We start from the raw sequence: 19,077 nt of genomic DNA, 5'->3' as shown, positions 1-19,077 counted from the left end.
CGGACGCGGCCGGCGGCGGGGCGGAGGGCGACTCGTGGGAGGAGGAGGGCTTCGGCTCCTCGTCGCCGGTCAAGTCGCCGGCGGCCGCCTACTTCCTGGGCAGCTCGTTCTCGCCGGTGCGCTGCGGCGGCCCGGGGGACACGTCCCCGCGCAGCTGCGGGGCGCGCCGGGCGGGCGAGGGCCCCTGCTCGCCGCTGCCCGACCACCCGGGCACCCCTCCGCACAAGACCTTTCGCAAACTGCGCCTCTTCGACACCCCGCACACCCCCAAGGTGAGAGGACGCGGGGCCCCGAGACCGCGCTGGCCGAGCCTTTTAAAAAGGCCGCGGCGCTGCCCGGGTTCGGTTACATAACCGCCCGGCCGCACCCTGCTTGCTCCTGCGCGGCGACCGAAAAGTTGGCAGCCCCTCTTTTTGGCCCTGCCCAGAAGTTGTCCGTTAAGATTATGTAACTGAACAATGGGCCTCGCCTGGAACTTCTTCATCTTTCAAAGGGCGCCGTCCAGGTGGCTGATGCTCTAATGCCCGCCGAGTCGGGGCCGCCCTGGCGAGTGTGGCACCACCGATCACCTGATTGGGAGCTGGCTGGCGCGGTGCTGGCCCGGCCACTTGACACTCCCGAGCGCTGCAGCCATATGGTGCCTTTTAAACGCTGTGGTCGGCCCTATAATTTGGGCGGCACACAAGGGAATTGGGCTACATTTTTTTTTCATGTGCTCATCGTTTAGTGTCTTGTGGTCTTTTGGGGGGGGGAAAGTTTGCGGTATGGATGGGGATCCTGCCCGTCAACTTGAGAGGAAAGGCCGGTCTAGCATTTATAGCCTAAAAAAGAGTCATACCTAAGGGTAGCATTTAAACCTCTTTCCGGACGTAACAATTGGGTAAGCACTTGCTTACTTACACCTTTAAGCCTGCTGCGCCCACGTTGGGTCAGCCAAACTCTCACGATGAGGAACTTCCAGCTGTTAAAAACCCCAGCACTGAAGGTGTCACTTGGCCCCTTATACTTTCACACGGTTGGTAACATATTTTAAGGAGGTATTCAGTACCTCAGGGGCAAGAGAGAATGCGGATTATTACTACTTCCAGAACTTTAGAAGTAACAGCAAATTACTTGAAACTAAAATAATTAACCTAAGACAAATATTTATATAATAAGCCTTTTAAAAATGGATCAGTTTCAGTACCGTTAGTGATAAATTTCTGGAGATGGGTGGCTTTTGAGCTTTACTGTGTATTAGCCGACTTGGCCAAGGCAGCATCCCTCTGGAAGTGAGGGGAGGAGTCTGGCGGAGGTGACCTTCCTTTAAAGCCCAATTTGGATAGGGTGGGGGGACTTTTTTTTACTGTGTTGTTTTTAATATAATAGTTTGTTTTTGCATCATTTTGTGCCTTTTTCCATCTCAGTTGTAATCCCCGTGGGCTTCCCATCACCATAAAATCACGCGTGTGCCATCACCATAATCCAGAGCACTTCCCCCTCCCCCCATTTTTGATCCCATTCCGAGGTGGGGGGACTTTTATGGGACTCTGGCTGCATACTATTTTTAGATAGATTGAAAGGGTTAAGTTTTAGCCTATCGGATAAATTTAATTTTCATCAGCACTTACAGTCCTTTTGGGTTAAAGACCTATTTTGCAATTTATTTTTTTGGAAAAGATGTTTATAAATATCCAGCTTCAGGCTCCTAAATTAACATCTATTTATTTTGCTTGAAAAAATGCTCATGTGTTGCCTTGATCTACATATACAGCCATGTGAAAAGCTTTCTGAAGATTAAATTGAGAAGACTGTGTATAGGACTTGGTTCCTAAAACCAGTATTTTTCTTCCAGAGTTTGCTCTCCAAAGCTCGAGGACTGGATTCTAGTTCTGTTAAACTCCGAGGTGCTTCTCTATTCATGGATACAGAAAAATCAGGAAAAAGGGAATTTGATATGCGACAGACTCCTCAAGTGAATATTAATCCTTTTACTCCAGATTCTTTGTTACTTCATTCCTCAGGACAGTGCCGTAGAAGAAAGAGAACATATTGGAATGAGTAAGTTATTTGTTACTCAACAATTTGCTTCCCTCACCCCCCAAGAATGGTTTGATAGTCTCATCATAATTTATTTTCAGAATTCTCAGAAGAAATTGGTAGAAAATAGCTATTGTGTGTGGAAAGGAGTGGAGTGAACAAGGAAGGAACAGAAAGCCTAGATAGCTTGTTGAAAATCTACTGGTCAGAAATGAGTCAGGCACACATTCTTTACTGGGTGTGTACTGTCATCTACAATAAAGCTTATTTTCTGACTCAAAACAAAAGGCTTTAAATTTGATTGGTTTGGTGGTGTAGGCCTCTGGTTATTTCAGCAGGACATTTTATCAGCTGTTCTGTATTTACTGATTACAAAATTAAATGATTTCCTTTGTGTTTTCATTCATTAATGTTCCACTATACTGTACACTTATTAGATAATGTTTTGGATCTCAGATATGTTGATGGAAAATACGTATTTTTCAGTTCCAGTGAAGACATGGAAGCCAGTGATTATGAATTTGAAGATGAAACAAGACCTGCTAAAGTAAATACCTTTTTGTTTATGAAATTTTATTTTCTGCCTCTTAACATATTACCATATGTACATGCTCAATAAATATTATAACATAAAATGATTTTCAATTTCACAGTGTTATTTATCCCCATAGCAAAAAATTTCATCTTTGTTTTTATACATATGGATATATTTTTTATTACAGAGAATTACAATTACTGAAAGCAATATGAAGTCACGGTATACAACAGAATTTCATGAGCTAGAGAAAATTGGTTCTGGAGAATTTGGTTCTGTTTTTAAGTGTGTGAAGAGGCTGGATGGATGCATTTATGCCATTAAGCGATCAAAAAAGCCGTTGGCCGGCTCTGTTGATGAGTATGTATTAAAAATTATGTCTTTTACTATTCTCTTTGGTATTAGAATCACCAATGGCCTATTTAGGTGATCAGGGACTGAAATTCTCTGGCTTTTGAGAAATTGCAATTATATACTTTTAATTTTGTGCCCATCAGTTCTTATTGACCTTGGTAAAATAATGAGTAGTCTAACATAAGTTTCTTATTTCTACTAGCATTCTTGAACTCTTAGTAAAATGGAGCTTCATCTTTTTTGAGTTCTAGGGCCAACAAAACCATCTTCCTAACTGGCATTCTTCTTTTTTTTTTAAAGATTTATTTATTTATTTGTTCATGTACAGAACTGGGGTACAGGCCAGAGGCTCAGGGGCGGTGAGAGGCTTCACCAGAGACAGAGTGGGGAGCAGAACAGGCAGATCAACGAAGTACACTGCTGAGGGGAGCAGCGGGCGGGTCAGAGAGGTCTGCCGCACCATGTGGTCACTTCCCAGGCAGGTGGGAATCGAACTCATGCGGAAGTGGCTTTAGCTTCTCAGTGCAGTGCTTTAACCTGCTGCGCCACCAGGGAGGGCCCTGGCATTCTTCTTTAGTGGAGAATGCCTTTGGGAAAATCTGGTATATAGGCTTAACCTTCTCTTAAATTGTTCAACTGAATGATAGCTACAGAAGTCAAGTGTCTTTTATAAAGTTTCAGATAAATTAGTTCAGTTTAAATGTAAACTAAAATGATTTACCAGTCTCAATCTAAAATTTCTCCTAGGCAGAATGCTTTGAGAGAAGTATATGCTCATGCAGTGCTTGGACAACATTCTCATGTAGTTCGTTATTTCTCTGCATGGGCAGAAGATGATCATATGCTTATACAGAATGAATATTGTAATGGTAAGTAATATGATTATTCCTTTGTAAACTTATGAGTATGGGAAAATGACAAGTCAAGGAAAACTTGCTTTTATTTGATGTCTTGCGTCAAAACCGTCTTTTTGTATCTATTATAAATTTAAAAATGAGAAGCCTAACATCAATTTCAAGTACGAGTAAAAGCTACCTGAATGTTAAGATTGAAAGTCTGTGCTCATTATTTTATGTGTCTGTCACTTAAACTTGAGAGGACAGTGACTTTGCCATGTATATTTTAATATCCCTAGTATCAAGCATTGTGTATATGTGGGCTATTGTAGTTAACAGTTTTCCTGCATCTAGTCTTCCCTATCCATTTCCTTTTTTGGGCTGCTGAAACTGACTAATAAATGACAGTGGCTGTCCATTGAACTAAACTTTCGTTTGTTTAAGGCAGTCTCTAATCTTGTCCCCTTTCCTGTCTGTACAAACTTACCACTAGAACTTTTCTGTTAAGTTATGCTCTTTTTTAGTTCTCTAGACTGGTACCCCTTTTCTCTCAAAACACTTGTATAAAGGATAAACGTTGGACCACTTGGATAGCTTTTAATTTCAGCAAGTCCTTTAAGAGCCAATTCATCCTTTCTTTTTCATGAACCCTTTACCAAAACCCTGGTCTCAATTCTGATCCTTACAGGGATCTATTATTAAATATCCAAATTTTGTCTACCCCAGAGATTTCTATTTTGGTATGTCTTCTGTGAATATTAGAATTTAATGAACTCTTGACAGGACATAGTAGAGATTTGCTTTTGTTAATTCTTATTTTTTTCCCCAGAAACAAGACTAATCATTTCATAGTGGTATAGTGGTGGATTCAGGCTTTTCATACTCAAAAACCATGAACAAATCTCATGAAATGTTTCTGTTCATGCCATTCATGTAGCTGCCTCCTATGTCCCATGGGCTATTCTGATTTTGAACTTTTCATATTTTAATTTCTGCATTGTTTATAGTAGAGCTGGATCATGATGTCTTCGTTCTTTATTCCCTTGAACCATCTCCCTTTTCGTTTTTCTTCATATCACCTTGTTGATGTAACTGGTTCTCTTAACAGTATTTCATTAGCAGTTCAGTGGGCACAAATTTGTAACAACCTACAAATTAATATGGCTACGTAATTCAAATGAGCTTGAGAAAACTCTTGGCTAGAAAGTGTGGAGGAGTTGTCTTGCTGCCCTTTCAGATTTCAAAGTCTTCCCATAAAATAGATCATCAGTTATTCTTTTGGAAACAATTATTTTGGAGCTCTATAAAACACTTACTGTTTAGAAATACTAATGCTATTTAAAAATAGATGTGTGAAGCAGAACTACTTCTCTATATGATTATTCTACATAGATGAAATGGATATGATTTTCTTGATAGATTTGTATGCCTTTCCTTCTTTTGTTTTCCTCGACCACTATCTCTCTACAAAAAGCTTTAAATAATCTAATAGGCCAGATCTTCAAATCCTTTTCCAATTTCCCAGGGAGAGAATTCTGTTATCATTCATTTGTGCACTTAGAGTAACTGACATCCTTTATCAGGAGACTGAGTTTCTATATTATCTCAAAGTCATTTGCATTTTAAACATTTTGTTTTAGTTGGTGTTAGACTGCAATTTCTATCTTCAATTAACCAGTGTAGAAAAATGTTAATGGGTAAGAAAAGAGAACCTGAATGAGTGTTTTGCTATTCTCACTTCTCTTGCCCTTCCAGCAATGAAGTAGAAGGAACTGAGCCAGCTAAAGTGGCCAGACCCATTAAAAAGCAACCTAATTTTTCCTTCCTAACTTGATCTAGGATTTGTCTGATAGGTTTATTGACTTGATCCCTTATAGAGAAAAAAAAAATCCATTTTCCCACAATTCAAGAATTGTCCAAGTATGGAGAACAAGCTAATTGTAAGACACTCAGGTCTATAATTTATTTTTAATTTTAATAACACCTTTGACATTTTGTTTTTCCATCTTGCTCTAATTGTAGGACCTTTTTCCTGATTAATGTTTCCTTAACCTTCCTGATGATCCTGGATTCTTAATTAAGCTTTAAGAGGTTTTTGTTCTAAATAACTTGTTTATTCTGAGATAAAATATAAACATATGAAGTTTTAAAAAATAGAAACAAATCTATGAAAACAAGTTATGATCTTTCTCATAGCAAGAGCAGTAAAATTAAAACTATAGTAAGATACTGGTTTTTAACTTAGAAAATGTATAGCTTGTTGATAAGGGTATGGGAAAACAGGTATTTGCATACATCAATGGTGGAACGAAGTATATATTGACATAACCTTCCCTGGGAGTGGGCAGTGTGTACATCTTGCCCCACTTTTGTCTTCTAAAACCCCATATTCACCTATGGTACATGCTAAGTCTGGTCACTAGAAACTAAGCACACTTACTTTTTTGGTGGACTTTCAAAGATAATCAGGTCTTGGCTCTGAACGGTGTAAATACCATCTTAAAAACTCTTGCAGAAAGACAGAATGACTCTCTCATCTATAGAAATGTATTCTTTGTGTACATAGCATTATATACTACCTTGTGTATGTTATTACATTGTACATACTCTTTGACCCAGCAATTTGTTTCTAGGAGATATTCTAAATATATGTGAGACCACCAGTGTGGTCAAATTTATTTGACTAGTGTGGTCAGAATTATTTCTTAGACAGAATATGTAGTAACAGAAGGTTGGAAATTATTTTAAAACATCTATTTAGGAGACTGGTTTTAATTATCACTCAGCTGTATTATGAAATTCTAGAGAGACAAAAGGTTAGTCTTTGTATATTGGTAAGAAGCAATCTAGAATATAATGAAAGTAGTTACATTTGTGTAAAAACATTAAAAAGAATAAGTAAGAAACTACTAATACTGGTTTACTTTGGGAAATTAAATCCAATGGGTTGCTAGGGTATGTGAATGAGATAGAAACTTTACATTGTATTTTGTGCCCTTGTTGAGGATATTACCAACCTATTGAAAATAATAGAATTTTTATTTATAAGAAGCTTGAAGGTAATAGGTCCTATAAAATGTCACTTTCTCCTTTGAGTCTGTGGTTGTTGAGGAAAAACCAGAATGTTTCAGAAAGAAGGAAATGCTAATTTTCTTATGTTTGTTAGGTGGAAGTCTAGCTGATGCCATAAGTGAAAACTACAGGAGTATGAGTTACTTTACAGAAGTAGAGTTGAAGGATCTCCTTTTGCAAGTTGGCCGGGGCTTGAGGTATATTCATTCAATGTCTTTGGTTCACATGGATATAAAACCTAGTAAGTATTATAGATCATCTGATCTGGATTCTTTAGACTTATAGAGAATATATTACTTCACTGAAACAATATGAAAACAGAAATCTTCCTCTTTTTTCACTGTTAGTTTTCCAAGATCTTTGTATGTATTTTGTTATATGAAATTATAAATTCATTTTTATTAAAAGCTAAAAAAAATTTTGCTGCATCTTATGGATCCCACATAATCTCATGCTTGGTAATGGGAAGTCAGAACTCTTTTGTACTAGATCATAGTGTTAGTGCTGCTAACATGGTAGCATTTGGAGTAAAATGAGAAATTTGAAAATGTTTTATAAATTGTGTTCCACAAATGTGGTATTTCAAGTTTATAAATGAAATAGTAAAACTGGATAACTCAGGGAAAATAGTGATAGATTAAGCTTATAACTCCATAAATACTACAAGTGAGTCAGGACTGGAAAATACAGGAATATAGTGGTTTTATTTTTCCTCTTATTTTTTTAAAGATTTATTTATTTATTCATACAGAACTGGGGTTCAGGACAGAGGTGCAGGGTGGTGAGAGGATTCACCAGAGACAGAGTGGGGAGCAGAACAGGCCAACTGACGGAGTACACTGCTGAGGGGAGCAGCAGGCTGGTCAGGAGAGGTCTGCTTCGCCATGTGAATCACCTCGGGGCCGGGCGGGGATCGAACTTGTACTGAAGTGGCTTTAGCTTTTTAGTGCTGTGCTTTAACCTGCTGCGCCACCAGGGAGGGCCCTTATTTTTCCTCTTTACAGCTAGATTGCTTTTTAGCTAAAAACTTTTGGTTTGATTTATATAAAATGGCTATAGTAGATTACATACTGTGGCTCAGAACAACCTCCAAATGTTCTTTCAAAGGCTTACAAAGAGTTTAATAAGATTTCTAATGGAAGGAACATTGGTACTAATAAAGATGTAGCATTATAAAATTTTTGCTTAAATTGGAACAAAGGTTTATTACAGAATTAGTGATATTTCTAGCCTGTAAAATATGAAGATGTACTGTATTCAGAAAATAAAATGGCATTTGAATTGAAATTATTCTGCATTTAAAAAAGGATTGCAAGTGAATCCTATAATAACAATTTAGTACAGTGAAATCTCTTTCATTTATAACTTTTGAAGTCAACTATTGCTACTTTTCCATCGGTAAACTGACATCTCATTTAATAGAGACACCATATTACAATTTTGACAAGTTGGCCCAAGTCAGTTGTTGATTTTTTCAGAATAGTGTCTTATTCAGAACCATCTGCCTTACATCTAGTTACATCTATCTATCTATCTATCTATCTATCTATCTATCTATCTATCTATCTATCTATCTATCTATCTATCTATTTTTTTAGGTTTTACCCTTCCCCTACTTCAAAAACGATAAAGGTTTGTCTTGCAAGATGTTTTCCCCTCTGGGTTTGACCACTTGGTGTCTTGCATCATTTAACAGTTGGTGTCTTGCATCCTAAATATAGCGAAGAAACCTGTATTTCGTATAAAAAGGTTCATGGATTCAAGTCAAACATTGTTGGATAGGTGTTCTTAAGTTGATTTTAATGAGTTTTTAAAATCACGTTACACATTTAATTCTATTCGTTGTTAGAAGAATTTGGATGTTAATGTACTACTAAATTTATTTTCAAAAAGGAAAAGATAGGTTTAGACTGATAGCAGTAAAAATGAATGCAGTAAACATGAATTATATGGTTAGCCTGCTCTGAAATCTTACATTAAGTTTCAGGCATAATAGATCCTTACATTGTTTTTCTTTTTAAAAAAATATTTATTGGGCCCTCCCTGGTGGTGCAACAGGTTAGGATGCAGCACTGCAAGGTGGTGGCAGCTACATCAGTGCGAGTTCTATCCTGCCACATGGCGCAGCAGACCTCTCCTGACCTGCCCACCGTTCCCCTCAGCAGTGTGTTTTGTCTGTCTGCTGTTCTGCTCCCCACTGTGTCTCTGGTGAAACCTCTCACCGCCTCTACACCTCTAGCTTGTACCCCAGTTCTGTATGAATAAATAAATAAATCTTTAAAAAAATCAAATAGCTCTTTTAAACAAATAAATATTTATTTATTCACACAAGACCTGGGGTTACAGGCCAGAGGTGGGAGGTGAGAGGGTTCATCAGAGCAGAGCAGACTGAAATACACTGCTGAGGAGGGCAGCAGGTGGGTCAGGAGAGGTCTGCCACACAATGTGGGTCACCCCCCTGGCCGGAAATCAAACTCATGCTGCAGTGGCTGTGGATGTGGATCACTTCATAGTGCTGTGCCACCAGGGAGGGCCCATTAGACCCTTAAAATTGTAAGTAGAAAAGTTGAAAATACTAAGGCACATGAAGATAAAAAATTTTAAATATACAAATTCTACCATATAATATACAATTTAAATATACAAATTCTTCCTATAAAGTGAAACTGGAAGGTGACTCCAGTGATTATATTTTAAAATTCAATACTATATTGATAAAATTATTAAAATGAAATGTTAAACCTAAATTCAGGTTAATCATGAGCTTGCCTGAATTTGAAGAAGAAAATACTTTTTGTACAGTGGAAATAGTGAACCACAAAGCCACTTTGGGATGTAAAAGTTATATGGTGAGATAGACTCACTAGCTAAATGATTTGTTCTTTTAGCTATATACCATTAGATTAAAACTTGTAATTTGGCAGCATCGTGAACTTCCTAATTACTGCCTTTTGTATTGTTTTTAAGTAATAAAAACTGCTAGGATCAGTATGTAAATAACATGAGTCTAATGCAGTGATTTCCAAGCATTCAAGGACCAGTGGTAGGCCAAAAAGTATATTCCTAGAAAATATAGTCCCACTTCCCATACCCTTAAGTGCTTTGCAGTTGAATTTAAATAAAACATAATCTATAGTTTAAAAAACTTTCTGGATGGGGTCTCCCCAGTGGTGTAGGAGTTAAGTGTCAATGCTATCACAATATCCAGCCTGTTTGATAACCTGAATTTGATCTCCGGCCAGGGAGCTAACCCACATATGGTGCAGCAGGCCTCCCTTATCTCGCCCTCTGCTCCCCTTAGCAGTGTATTTCAGTAGATCTGCCTGTTAGTGCTCCCCATTGTATATCTGGTGAATCCTCACCAACCCCCTCTCCCCCAGCCATTGACCCCCCTACCCCCCATTCTTGGCCCACAGTTCTCCTACACATTAAAAAAAAAACAACTTTGTGGATGATGCTAATGTATCACCTTATTTGTGAATTTTGGTTATACTACTAATTGTTAGTGTGACTTACATAAATAATTGTTTGACAGGTAATATTTTCATATCACGCACCTCAATCCCAAATGCTGCCTCTGAAGAAGGAGATGAAGATGACTGGTCATCCAACAAAGTTATGTTTAAGATAGGTAAGAGCCCTTCTGCCCACCTGTGCCTATGCAGGTGCTCCTTGTTGGCAATTTTTTCTCTGCAGGGCAGCTGCCCTTTTTCCTTCTTGTGACTATGCAGACCTCTCAGTAAATCAGTCCTGCTTATGTCCGTGCAAACGTCCTTTATTTCTTGCTCTCCTTTTATAATTAACCTACCTTTTGGATAGTTAAAAAAAAAGTTAGAAAGAACCACATTATTACCCTAAAATATTTTAGAGAGGCTGTTTTAACACTTGACTAATTTTTTTCAATACTTCTAGGTGATCTTGGGCATGTAACAAGGATTTCTAGCCCACAGGTTGAAGAGGGTGATAGCCGTTTTCTTGCAAATGAAGTTTTGCAGGAGGTAACTTTCTTCCTTCAATAATAATCACAAATGGCTCTGTAATACCTGTCAATTGATAGAATAGTAGAAATACAGATGTATTGAAATATTAAATTAATTACTATTAGAATGGGAATACGAAATAGAAACCTTTAATTGGGAGTGTTTTACAAAATTCAGTAAAGGAAAAGATTTACAGTATTCAACAGTGGTGCAGTTTTGGTAAAGGAATTGTTTCCATACACTATGCAGATGGAACTTTAAAATGGAATAGTGTTTTTTGGCGATCAGAATGTAAACATCTATCAACATTTAAACTCACATACCCGGGTCCTCCTTGGTGGCGCAGTGGGTTAAAGCACAGCACTAAGAAGCTAAACCCACTTCAGCATGAGTTCGATCCCCTCCCTGGAGGTGACCCACATGGCACGGCAGACCTCTCCTGACCTGCCCGCTGCTCTCTTTAGCAGTGTACTTTGTAGATCTGTCTGTTCTACTCCCCACTCTGTGTCAGGTGAAGCCTCTCACCACTGCCCTGAACCTGTATCCCAGTTCTGTAAGCATAAATAAATAAATCTTTAACAAAATAAACTCACATACCCTTTGACTCTTATAAAGTTTCACTTCTAGGAATATCCTACAGAAATATTCATATACAAACAAAATGAGAACAGTGTTAATAAGTATTTAGCAACATGCAAATTATGGTATACTTAACTGTACCATTTCAAAAAGTGACAGTATTTCTTGATAAGCATTTTGAATGAAAATAGAACAAGTAGAACAAATACATGATCCCTTTCTTTGAATATTTGTCTTAATATGTATATGTGTATGTATATTATATATCTATGTATATAATTACTTGAGAAGGACAGGAGTTTCTTCTTAGAATGTAACTGGACTAATGATAAAAAGGAGACATTCATTTTAAAAAATGTAAATTCCTTACCTCAGAGTGCATATTACTTTTATTTAAGAAAAGATTTACCCAAGTTTAGTTTAATTTCTGGATATGTACTACAGGTACTAAACAAATTGTAGTGTGTCTTTGGACATTCTAATTTAGTCTGATTTCTTACCTAAATTAGCACTGAAGTATAATCTTACTTAACTTTGACCATTTTATATTCCCTTATAATTTTGTTTTAAATTTTACAGAACTATACCCATCTACCAAAAGCGGATATTTTTGCCCTTGCCCTCACAGTGGTTTGTGCTGCTGGTGCTGAACCTCTTCCTAGAAATGGAGACCAATGGCATGAAATCAGACAGGGTAGATTACCTCGGATTCCACAAGTGCTTTCCCAAGAATTTACAGAGTTGCTAAAAGTGAGCATTTTATATGTGAACCACTTTATTGACATGATTCAATATTTTGTTAAAATTGCATGTCTTTACCTTAATTTTACATCTCTTTTTTAAGATCATGATTCATCCAGATCCAGAGAGAAGGCCTTCAGCAATGGCACTGATAAAGCATTCAGTATTGCTTTCTGCTTCTAGAAAGAGTGCAGAACAATTACGAATAGAATTAAATGCTGAAAAGTTCAAAAACTCACTTTTGCAGAAGTAAGTGAGGTTTTTTTTTAATTTTTATATTCTCAACTTTTAATGATAGATAATGTAACCCTTTTTTTCAGTTATGGATATAGTGTTGTCACATGTTACACAGTTAAAGTTTAAAGACTACTGCCTTAAATTAGTATTTGACCTGTAGATTTGTGTTGTTTCTAAACTTTGATATTATGGGCTTAAAAAGTTTTATGATTAGTACATATGTATGTGCAAGTGGTGATAATGTCTACTTCTTACTTATATTGTAACAAAAGCCAAGTAAACCTGTATTATTTTCCTCCTCCCCAACTTACACCATTAAAATTTTTTTTTCTTACAGTATTCTGTTCTACTTAATTTCATGAAGTTACTCTTGATTAGGCTAATAGATGATTCTCATATTTGATCTGACTGACCTTTTGACATTTTTTGAAAGGTGGTTAGAATGCTAATTCTAATATTCTTTATTGCTACCATTTTTATTCTAAACTAATAAACCATCTTCTAATATTGAAAGGTTTATTTGCTGCTAGTTTGGTAGCCATCATTAATACATACAAATACAAAGTAAAATGTTCCTTTAATCTTTTTTTTTTTTAAGATTTGTTTTATTTATTATGCATTTATGCTGGGGTGTAGGCCTGTGGTGTGGGGGTGTGGCAGGGTGAGAGGATTCACCAGATAACAGATGGGGCAGATCTTCTGAAATACTCTGCTGAGAGGAGCAATGGGTAGAGAGGTTTGCTGTGCCATATATGGGTTAGCTCCCTGATCGGGGATTGAACTGTTGCTGCAGTAACTGCTGATATTTTCATAGTGCTGAGATTCTCTTGTGCCAAGAGGCCCTCCTTTCATCTCTTTTAAATATGATAGATAGATAGATAGATAGGTAGGTAGGTAGATGGGTAGATAGGTATTTTTCACAATATGGGCTAGTGGCTTATTTTAAATTGTTTTTTAAGATCAAAGTTAGGCCTCCCTGGTGGTACAGGGGTTCAAGTCTCAGCGCTATTCAACCCCATATGGCAGAGACCTCTCCTGTCTTACCTGCTGCTCCCCTCAGCAGTGTATTATTTCAGTAAAGTGCCTGTTCTGCACCCTACTGTCTTTGGTGATTCTTCTCATCCTCTGTACCCCTGCCCAACATGCCCCTTCTTATGTGCATTTAAAAAAAAAGACCCAAAGTCATTACCAGCATTTTTATTGTATCCAAGTATATATGCTATTTTAGTTCTAAAAGCACACAATAAAATAATTTCATAAGTTTTTTGAATAGAAGCTCAACTTTCATGTTGTAGTTTTCCTTTCCTCAGTTGCATTCAAGGATAATGATGGCATGCAAAGATCTCCACCTGAAGAGAATAGTTTGCTTTTGAATTTTTAGGATCCCTTCCTAGGATTGACACAGTAGTGAAAAGTTTTGTTTTTATATTCTTAGAGAACTCAAGAAAGCCCAGATGGCAAAGGCTGCAGCTGAGGAAAGAGCGCTTTTCACTGACCGGATGGCTACCAGGTCCACCACCCAGAGTAATAGAACATCTCGACTTATTGGAAAGAAAATGAACCGATCTGTCAGCCTTACCATATACTGAACTACTCATTTCCCACCTCCCCTAAAAAACTGTGACAAGAGGAAGCTAGGTTGAAATCACTGCTACAATCCAGTTTGCGATTACATTCTCAATCGGTGTCAGTAGTTTTACTGAAATACCTTTTTAGGACTTTTATTTGTGAATTACAGTTGAAAGCTGTATTTTGACCATGACTCTACCTGGCTTTCATCTAGTCTTACCAGTCCCTCTAGGATGTCAGTCGCTGTTGGATGTTATACACCAGCTTTTCCAGGGTTAACCACTGTGGTGGTGTGCTGCTTATAGTTTGCTGTTGCATTACAATAAAAGGTATCTTTCCCTGTAGTGACTTGTAAAAAGGACTCAAGGGCTTTATTACAAACACAGTCTCCCCTGGGAAGGGAAATGCTGAGAGAGTCTATTTTCCAGCCTTTAATGTACCGGTGTGTGTCGATCTTATATTCCTTTTTTTTAAATTGTGAATTATACTTGTATATCCAACTGGGAGCACTTTGTAGGCATTGCATGAACCATGGAAATCTGTGGAAAGTATTGCCTTGTGAATTTGCTGCTATTTTAGTTTTGTCTTTGCTGTAAAATTGTAGCATTAAACAATCATCGTTGTTAATAGGCTTTCTTTTGAAAACAATTATGTGAAATATATAGCTGTTCTTGATGAGACAGCTATTTGCCCCTTTTTCCCCTTTGAACTTTGAAGCTAGTGCATTGGAGGATGCACCTTTCTCTCTTTGGTATGCTGTATTAATGTAGTATAAATATTACTGGTTTTGTAATTTCTGATAATATCCTTTCTTGACTCTTTTTAAAAATGTTTCCTCTTTTCACCTGAGTTTTGTACTTGATTGTATTGTTAGTTTGTTTTTTAAATGTCTTATCCAGTTTCTGTTCAATATTTGTGTATATAAACTAATCTTGGCGATATTGTACATAGCTGTTTGAAATGCCAGAATGACTTCTGACTATTCCAAGCTTTTCCAAAATAGTTTACCTGTGATTGGCCATTTGACCAAAAATACTGGCTAACAGATGTTGGTAAAAAAAGAAAAAAAAAGTAGGATTTGTCTATTGTTTGTTTTCCTATTAATTTTGGTTTTAAAACATGTTGGCACTTGTCTGTTTGACTTGTGTTTTATTAATACTGGTTGGCATATTAAAAGTCACTCTGAGCTTACCTTAATTGTGTAACGTAGTTTGTGGTGCCTGTTTTATATTATCTCCATTATCACTACATTAAAAAAATGTAGAGTATAATGTATATAACGTACTAAAACAGAGGGCACATTACTGATAGACTATGAAAAACATTGGTTATCTGCTGATGAGCTTTTAGTCCACATTAGTTACATAATCGGGATTCAAGAAAAATTTGCCTATTAATCTTGAGTTGTCTTTATTTGGTATTATAAATATTTAATGTTTCTATATCACATTGTACATTACACAGCTGATGTAGAAATGTAATAAGTTGTTTAAAATAGCTTTAGATCATTAAGCTTAGTAGACAGGACTCAAACTTTATTTTGAGCTGAGGTGCAGAAGAGAGCTTTAATGTGGGGAGGGTTTCAACTCACTAAACTAGGCTGGCTTTTAGAAATTGAGAGTGCAAATTTCAACAGTATTAATTCTACGTGCCGTCTTTTTCTGATATAGATTAGAACCAGAGAATAAGCCCTTAGATAAAGATAGGCTTTTTGGTTGTAGATAAATATTTTTTCTTGACTGTGGTCTATTCCTGCTATAAACATTTTTAACAAGCTTAAGCATTTTTGCTTTTAAGTCTATGGCCTCTTGAGCACAACTTAGAGGTCTGACAGGAATTGTTGCTAAATTATAAAGCTGATGGGTGTGGGCAATAGGAAAGCTAACAAGTTGCATAAGCTGGAACAGGTAACACATTTCAGAAGCCACTGATGACAAAACTGAAAATCATTGTTAGAGTCCCTAAGTCATTAAGGTGCATATTCCTAGTGTACTAGCTTCAAAGAAAAAAAATCATGTTTTTCACCAAGACTTCACAGTAACTTTTTGGCATTTCATCTGAAAATATTTTAAAATATAATTCAAAGGGAATTCTGAAGCTAACAACTGATAATTTGGCTCATATTTAACACAAGACATTTGAGTGCCTTCTACTGCTAACTGGTAGACCAGTAAAAAAAAAAAAAAATTGCTATAGGGTTTCAGGAAAAAATAGAGGGGTCCCAAGTAAACATACAATGACAGAATGTGGGAAGTGCTGTGTTGGAATGATTCTGTAAGGTATGGTGATGGCTCAAAGCGCAATTCCTTATCATGGGGAGACCATGGTGGCAGATTAGAAAGTGGACTTGGGGGATGATACTCAGGACGATTTTAAAGCCAACATTATATTCACACAGGGAAAGAGTGAGAAGGGCAGGGAGTAGGAGTCTTCTCTGAATAGCAATAAAGGGGATAGGAACTTCATTAAATGGGAGCAGTCTACATTTAAGTTTCTGTTTTTATAACAGAATAAGAATTTGTACCATAACTTCAGGATTGGGGAAAATGGCAAATGCTAATACTGCAACACTGGAGGAGTCACCTAGTTGCAGTTGACTACAATTTGAAACCTTGCCTAAACTTTATTTAACTTTATTTTAATCCAAGAGTAGTTGTAGTGAACAATGTCTTTAGAAGAGCCAATTTTCTTAAAAAAAAAAAAAAAAAAAAGATGTGTATTAGAATGGGTACAGGCCAGAGATGGGGGGGGGGGGGGGGGCGAGAGATGAGTGGATTCTCCAGAGAGTATGGAGCAGAATAGGCAGATGGACTGAAATACACTGCTGAGAGGAGCAGCAGGTGAGACAGGAGAGGTCTGCTGTGCCATGTGGGTCACCTCCCTGGTTGGGGATCAAACTCATGCTGTAATGGCTGTGTGTAGCTTCATAATGCTGGTTTTAACCCCTTATGCCACCAGGGAAGCTCTGAAGAGTCAGTTTTCAAGCTTTGATTTTTCATTCAACTTTGCTCTAGAGGTTCAGAAATAATGGCTTTTAAATAAAACAGTGACAACAGTTAGTGAAAGCCTTAGGATGTCTCCCTAATTCTTAAGCAGCAGCTTCTTGGTATTAGAGTAGTTGCTACTCACCTCCCTTCCCAGCCACAATTCATCTCTACAAAGCAAATTTAAAGGCTAATTAAAGCAATCAGCAAGACGAATCAAAAAGAATTTTGAAAATTTTGGATATTGTGAAAATCATAAGCCTAGGAATTCAGGGAGAACTGCCGTATTTCACATTGTGAGAGCACTTGTAAAGCTGAAAAATACATACTTGAAACACTGACATTGCAAGGTAAGTGGATCAAGAAGTTTCGTAAATTTGGTTGTGTTAGAAATTTCTTAGCAGCTCAGCCCAAGTAGGGTTTTATGAAACTGGAAGAGTGAAACATTCAAACTAACACAACATTTAACTTTCAAAAGTCTTAAGAGGCATTTATTTGAACATCATTGAATTTTTGTCTGTGTGACAGATGACAAATACTTTCAATGCCCCTAATTTTCAGAGGTGTCTGAAGTAAGAAAGACTAGATATGTGTCTGGAGTATGTACTCGGGAAAGATGTCATATTCTGTCCAAATTTCATTCAACTAAGAGTCTAGGAAACCTTGACCAGACTAGGTCACAGAGAAAAATATCCCAAAGGAACACTTATATAATAGTTTATATTGTTTATTTTCATAGGACTAATAAATATTTTGATGAACATATTTGTTTTGAGTTTTCCCATTCTTATGCTAAGAAATGGGTTTCCAGGCCTGGAATTTCAATTAATAAAGACCTACTAATCCATTATGCTGATGGGAAATAAAGTTCATTCTACAATGACTCCATTCAGGATGATTGTACTGAAGAAGGGTCATATTTTTGCAGATGAGACTACAGAAGATCAGATAAATTCAAAGCTTAGGAAACCAATTTAGAAAATACAAGAGTCAGAATTTCAGCTCAGATTTCACTGCAAAGGTTAATGTTTTTTCCAGATACATGAAAGTTTACAAATACTAGTGAAAGGACAGTGCAAGCAGCAAAGGAGAATAAGAAGAAGTCTAGAATCAGGAAAACTGGAAGGAAATCATGGCAGCCGAAGTTTGAAGGAGAAATTGAACAGTGACAGAAAAAAGTAGTAAGTGACTCAAAGCTCCATGAAGGTATCCAGAGTTCGTTAGGAAACCTTTGGTGAGCAGTATTAGGAGAATGGGAGCAAAAGCCAGGCTACCTTGAGTTGGGTATAAATGGGACATGAGTAAACAGCAAATATCATTTTCATGATTGTTGATATGGAAATGTGGATGGAAATATGGTTGAAAAAGAAGGGCTATAGCAAAAGGGAAACTGGGTTTTGTTGTTTTGCTATTTATTGATCACCATCATATACTAAGATGTTATATAATGTAATTTAATCTTCATATGAAATCTGACAAAATTCCCATTTTACAGTAATCTTTAGAAACAGACCCAATTCATTATAAAGTTACAAGTGTCAAGGTTCAAACTTAAAGTATTTGAACTAGCCAAATTCATAGCAAATCCTCTGAATTTTGAAGAGAGGAAGAGTGAATGTGGATGAGACAAGTTTGTAGGTGTTTGGAGAATGTAGGAAAAAGGGGAAGGATTTCCATCTGATGGTCCCTTTCTGACTCTGGAGAGAGTGCCAAGAACTATTTAAAAGAATGTTTCAAGGAAGTTTTATAACTTGGAGAAATGAATGTGTTATGTTAATGTGAACAAAATCAGGAAGTAAAAGTGTATGAAGGGATTTAAATATATAAACATTAAATAAAAACAAGGGAAGTTAACAATGACTATCCTTAGGATGGTAGGTTATGGGACATTTCCCACTTCTCTTTCCTCCCTGAATTTCTATATTTTTAATAATGTGACTATTTTATAGTCAGAAAAAATTAAACTTGAAAATATTTAAAGTTATAAACATCTGTAGTCAATATAAATTAGGCAAGTCACCTGACCTTCAAAGATTTTTCCAATGATCTAGCCTGTGCTCCCCCAACTTTCTAGTAATGGAGACCATTCCCTTAAAAACAGGGGCATAGATATAATCCAGATTGGGCCAAAATGAACTGTTTCCTGGGCCTTTACAGATGGTCCAGTTGCT

The 19,077-nt window shown here is 37.0% G+C and overlaps 1 protein-coding gene across 1 annotated transcript in view; it reads left to right on the top strand.

Annotated features, from left to right (window-relative positions):
- The window catches only part of WEE1 (WEE1 G2 checkpoint kinase), a 16,182-nt gene extending 1,059 nt beyond the window's left edge, over window positions 1-15,123 (top strand). Inside the window, exons 2-12 of the mRNA XM_004683054.2 lie at window positions 2-272; window positions 1,835-2,040; window positions 2,506-2,566; window positions 2,742-2,914; window positions 3,656-3,777; window positions 6,911-7,057; window positions 10,352-10,447; window positions 10,729-10,814; window positions 11,955-12,125; window positions 12,220-12,365; window positions 13,789-15,123. Coding sequence (XP_004683111.2) covers window positions 2-272; window positions 1,835-2,040; window positions 2,506-2,566; window positions 2,742-2,914; window positions 3,656-3,777; window positions 6,911-7,057; window positions 10,352-10,447; window positions 10,729-10,814; window positions 11,955-12,125; window positions 12,220-12,365; window positions 13,789-13,942 — 1,633 coding nt within the window. The 3' untranslated portion in view covers window positions 13,943-15,123. The remainder of the gene's footprint in view (window position 1; window positions 273-1,834; window positions 2,041-2,505; window positions 2,567-2,741; window positions 2,915-3,655; window positions 3,778-6,910; window positions 7,058-10,351; window positions 10,448-10,728; window positions 10,815-11,954; window positions 12,126-12,219; window positions 12,366-13,788) is intronic.
- Window positions 15,124-19,077: the final 3,954 nt, after the last annotated feature.

Source organism: Condylura cristata, unplaced genomic scaffold (assembly GCF_000260355.1).
Source record: "Condylura cristata isolate star-nosed mole 26May11 unplaced genomic scaffold, ConCri1.0 scaffold00015, whole genome shotgun sequence".
Lineage (NCBI taxonomy): Eukaryota > Metazoa > Chordata > Mammalia > Eulipotyphla > Talpidae > Condylura > Condylura cristata.
The sequence above is the reverse complement of the archived record's forward strand: the minus strand, read 5'-3'. Positions and strand labels throughout refer to the sequence as shown.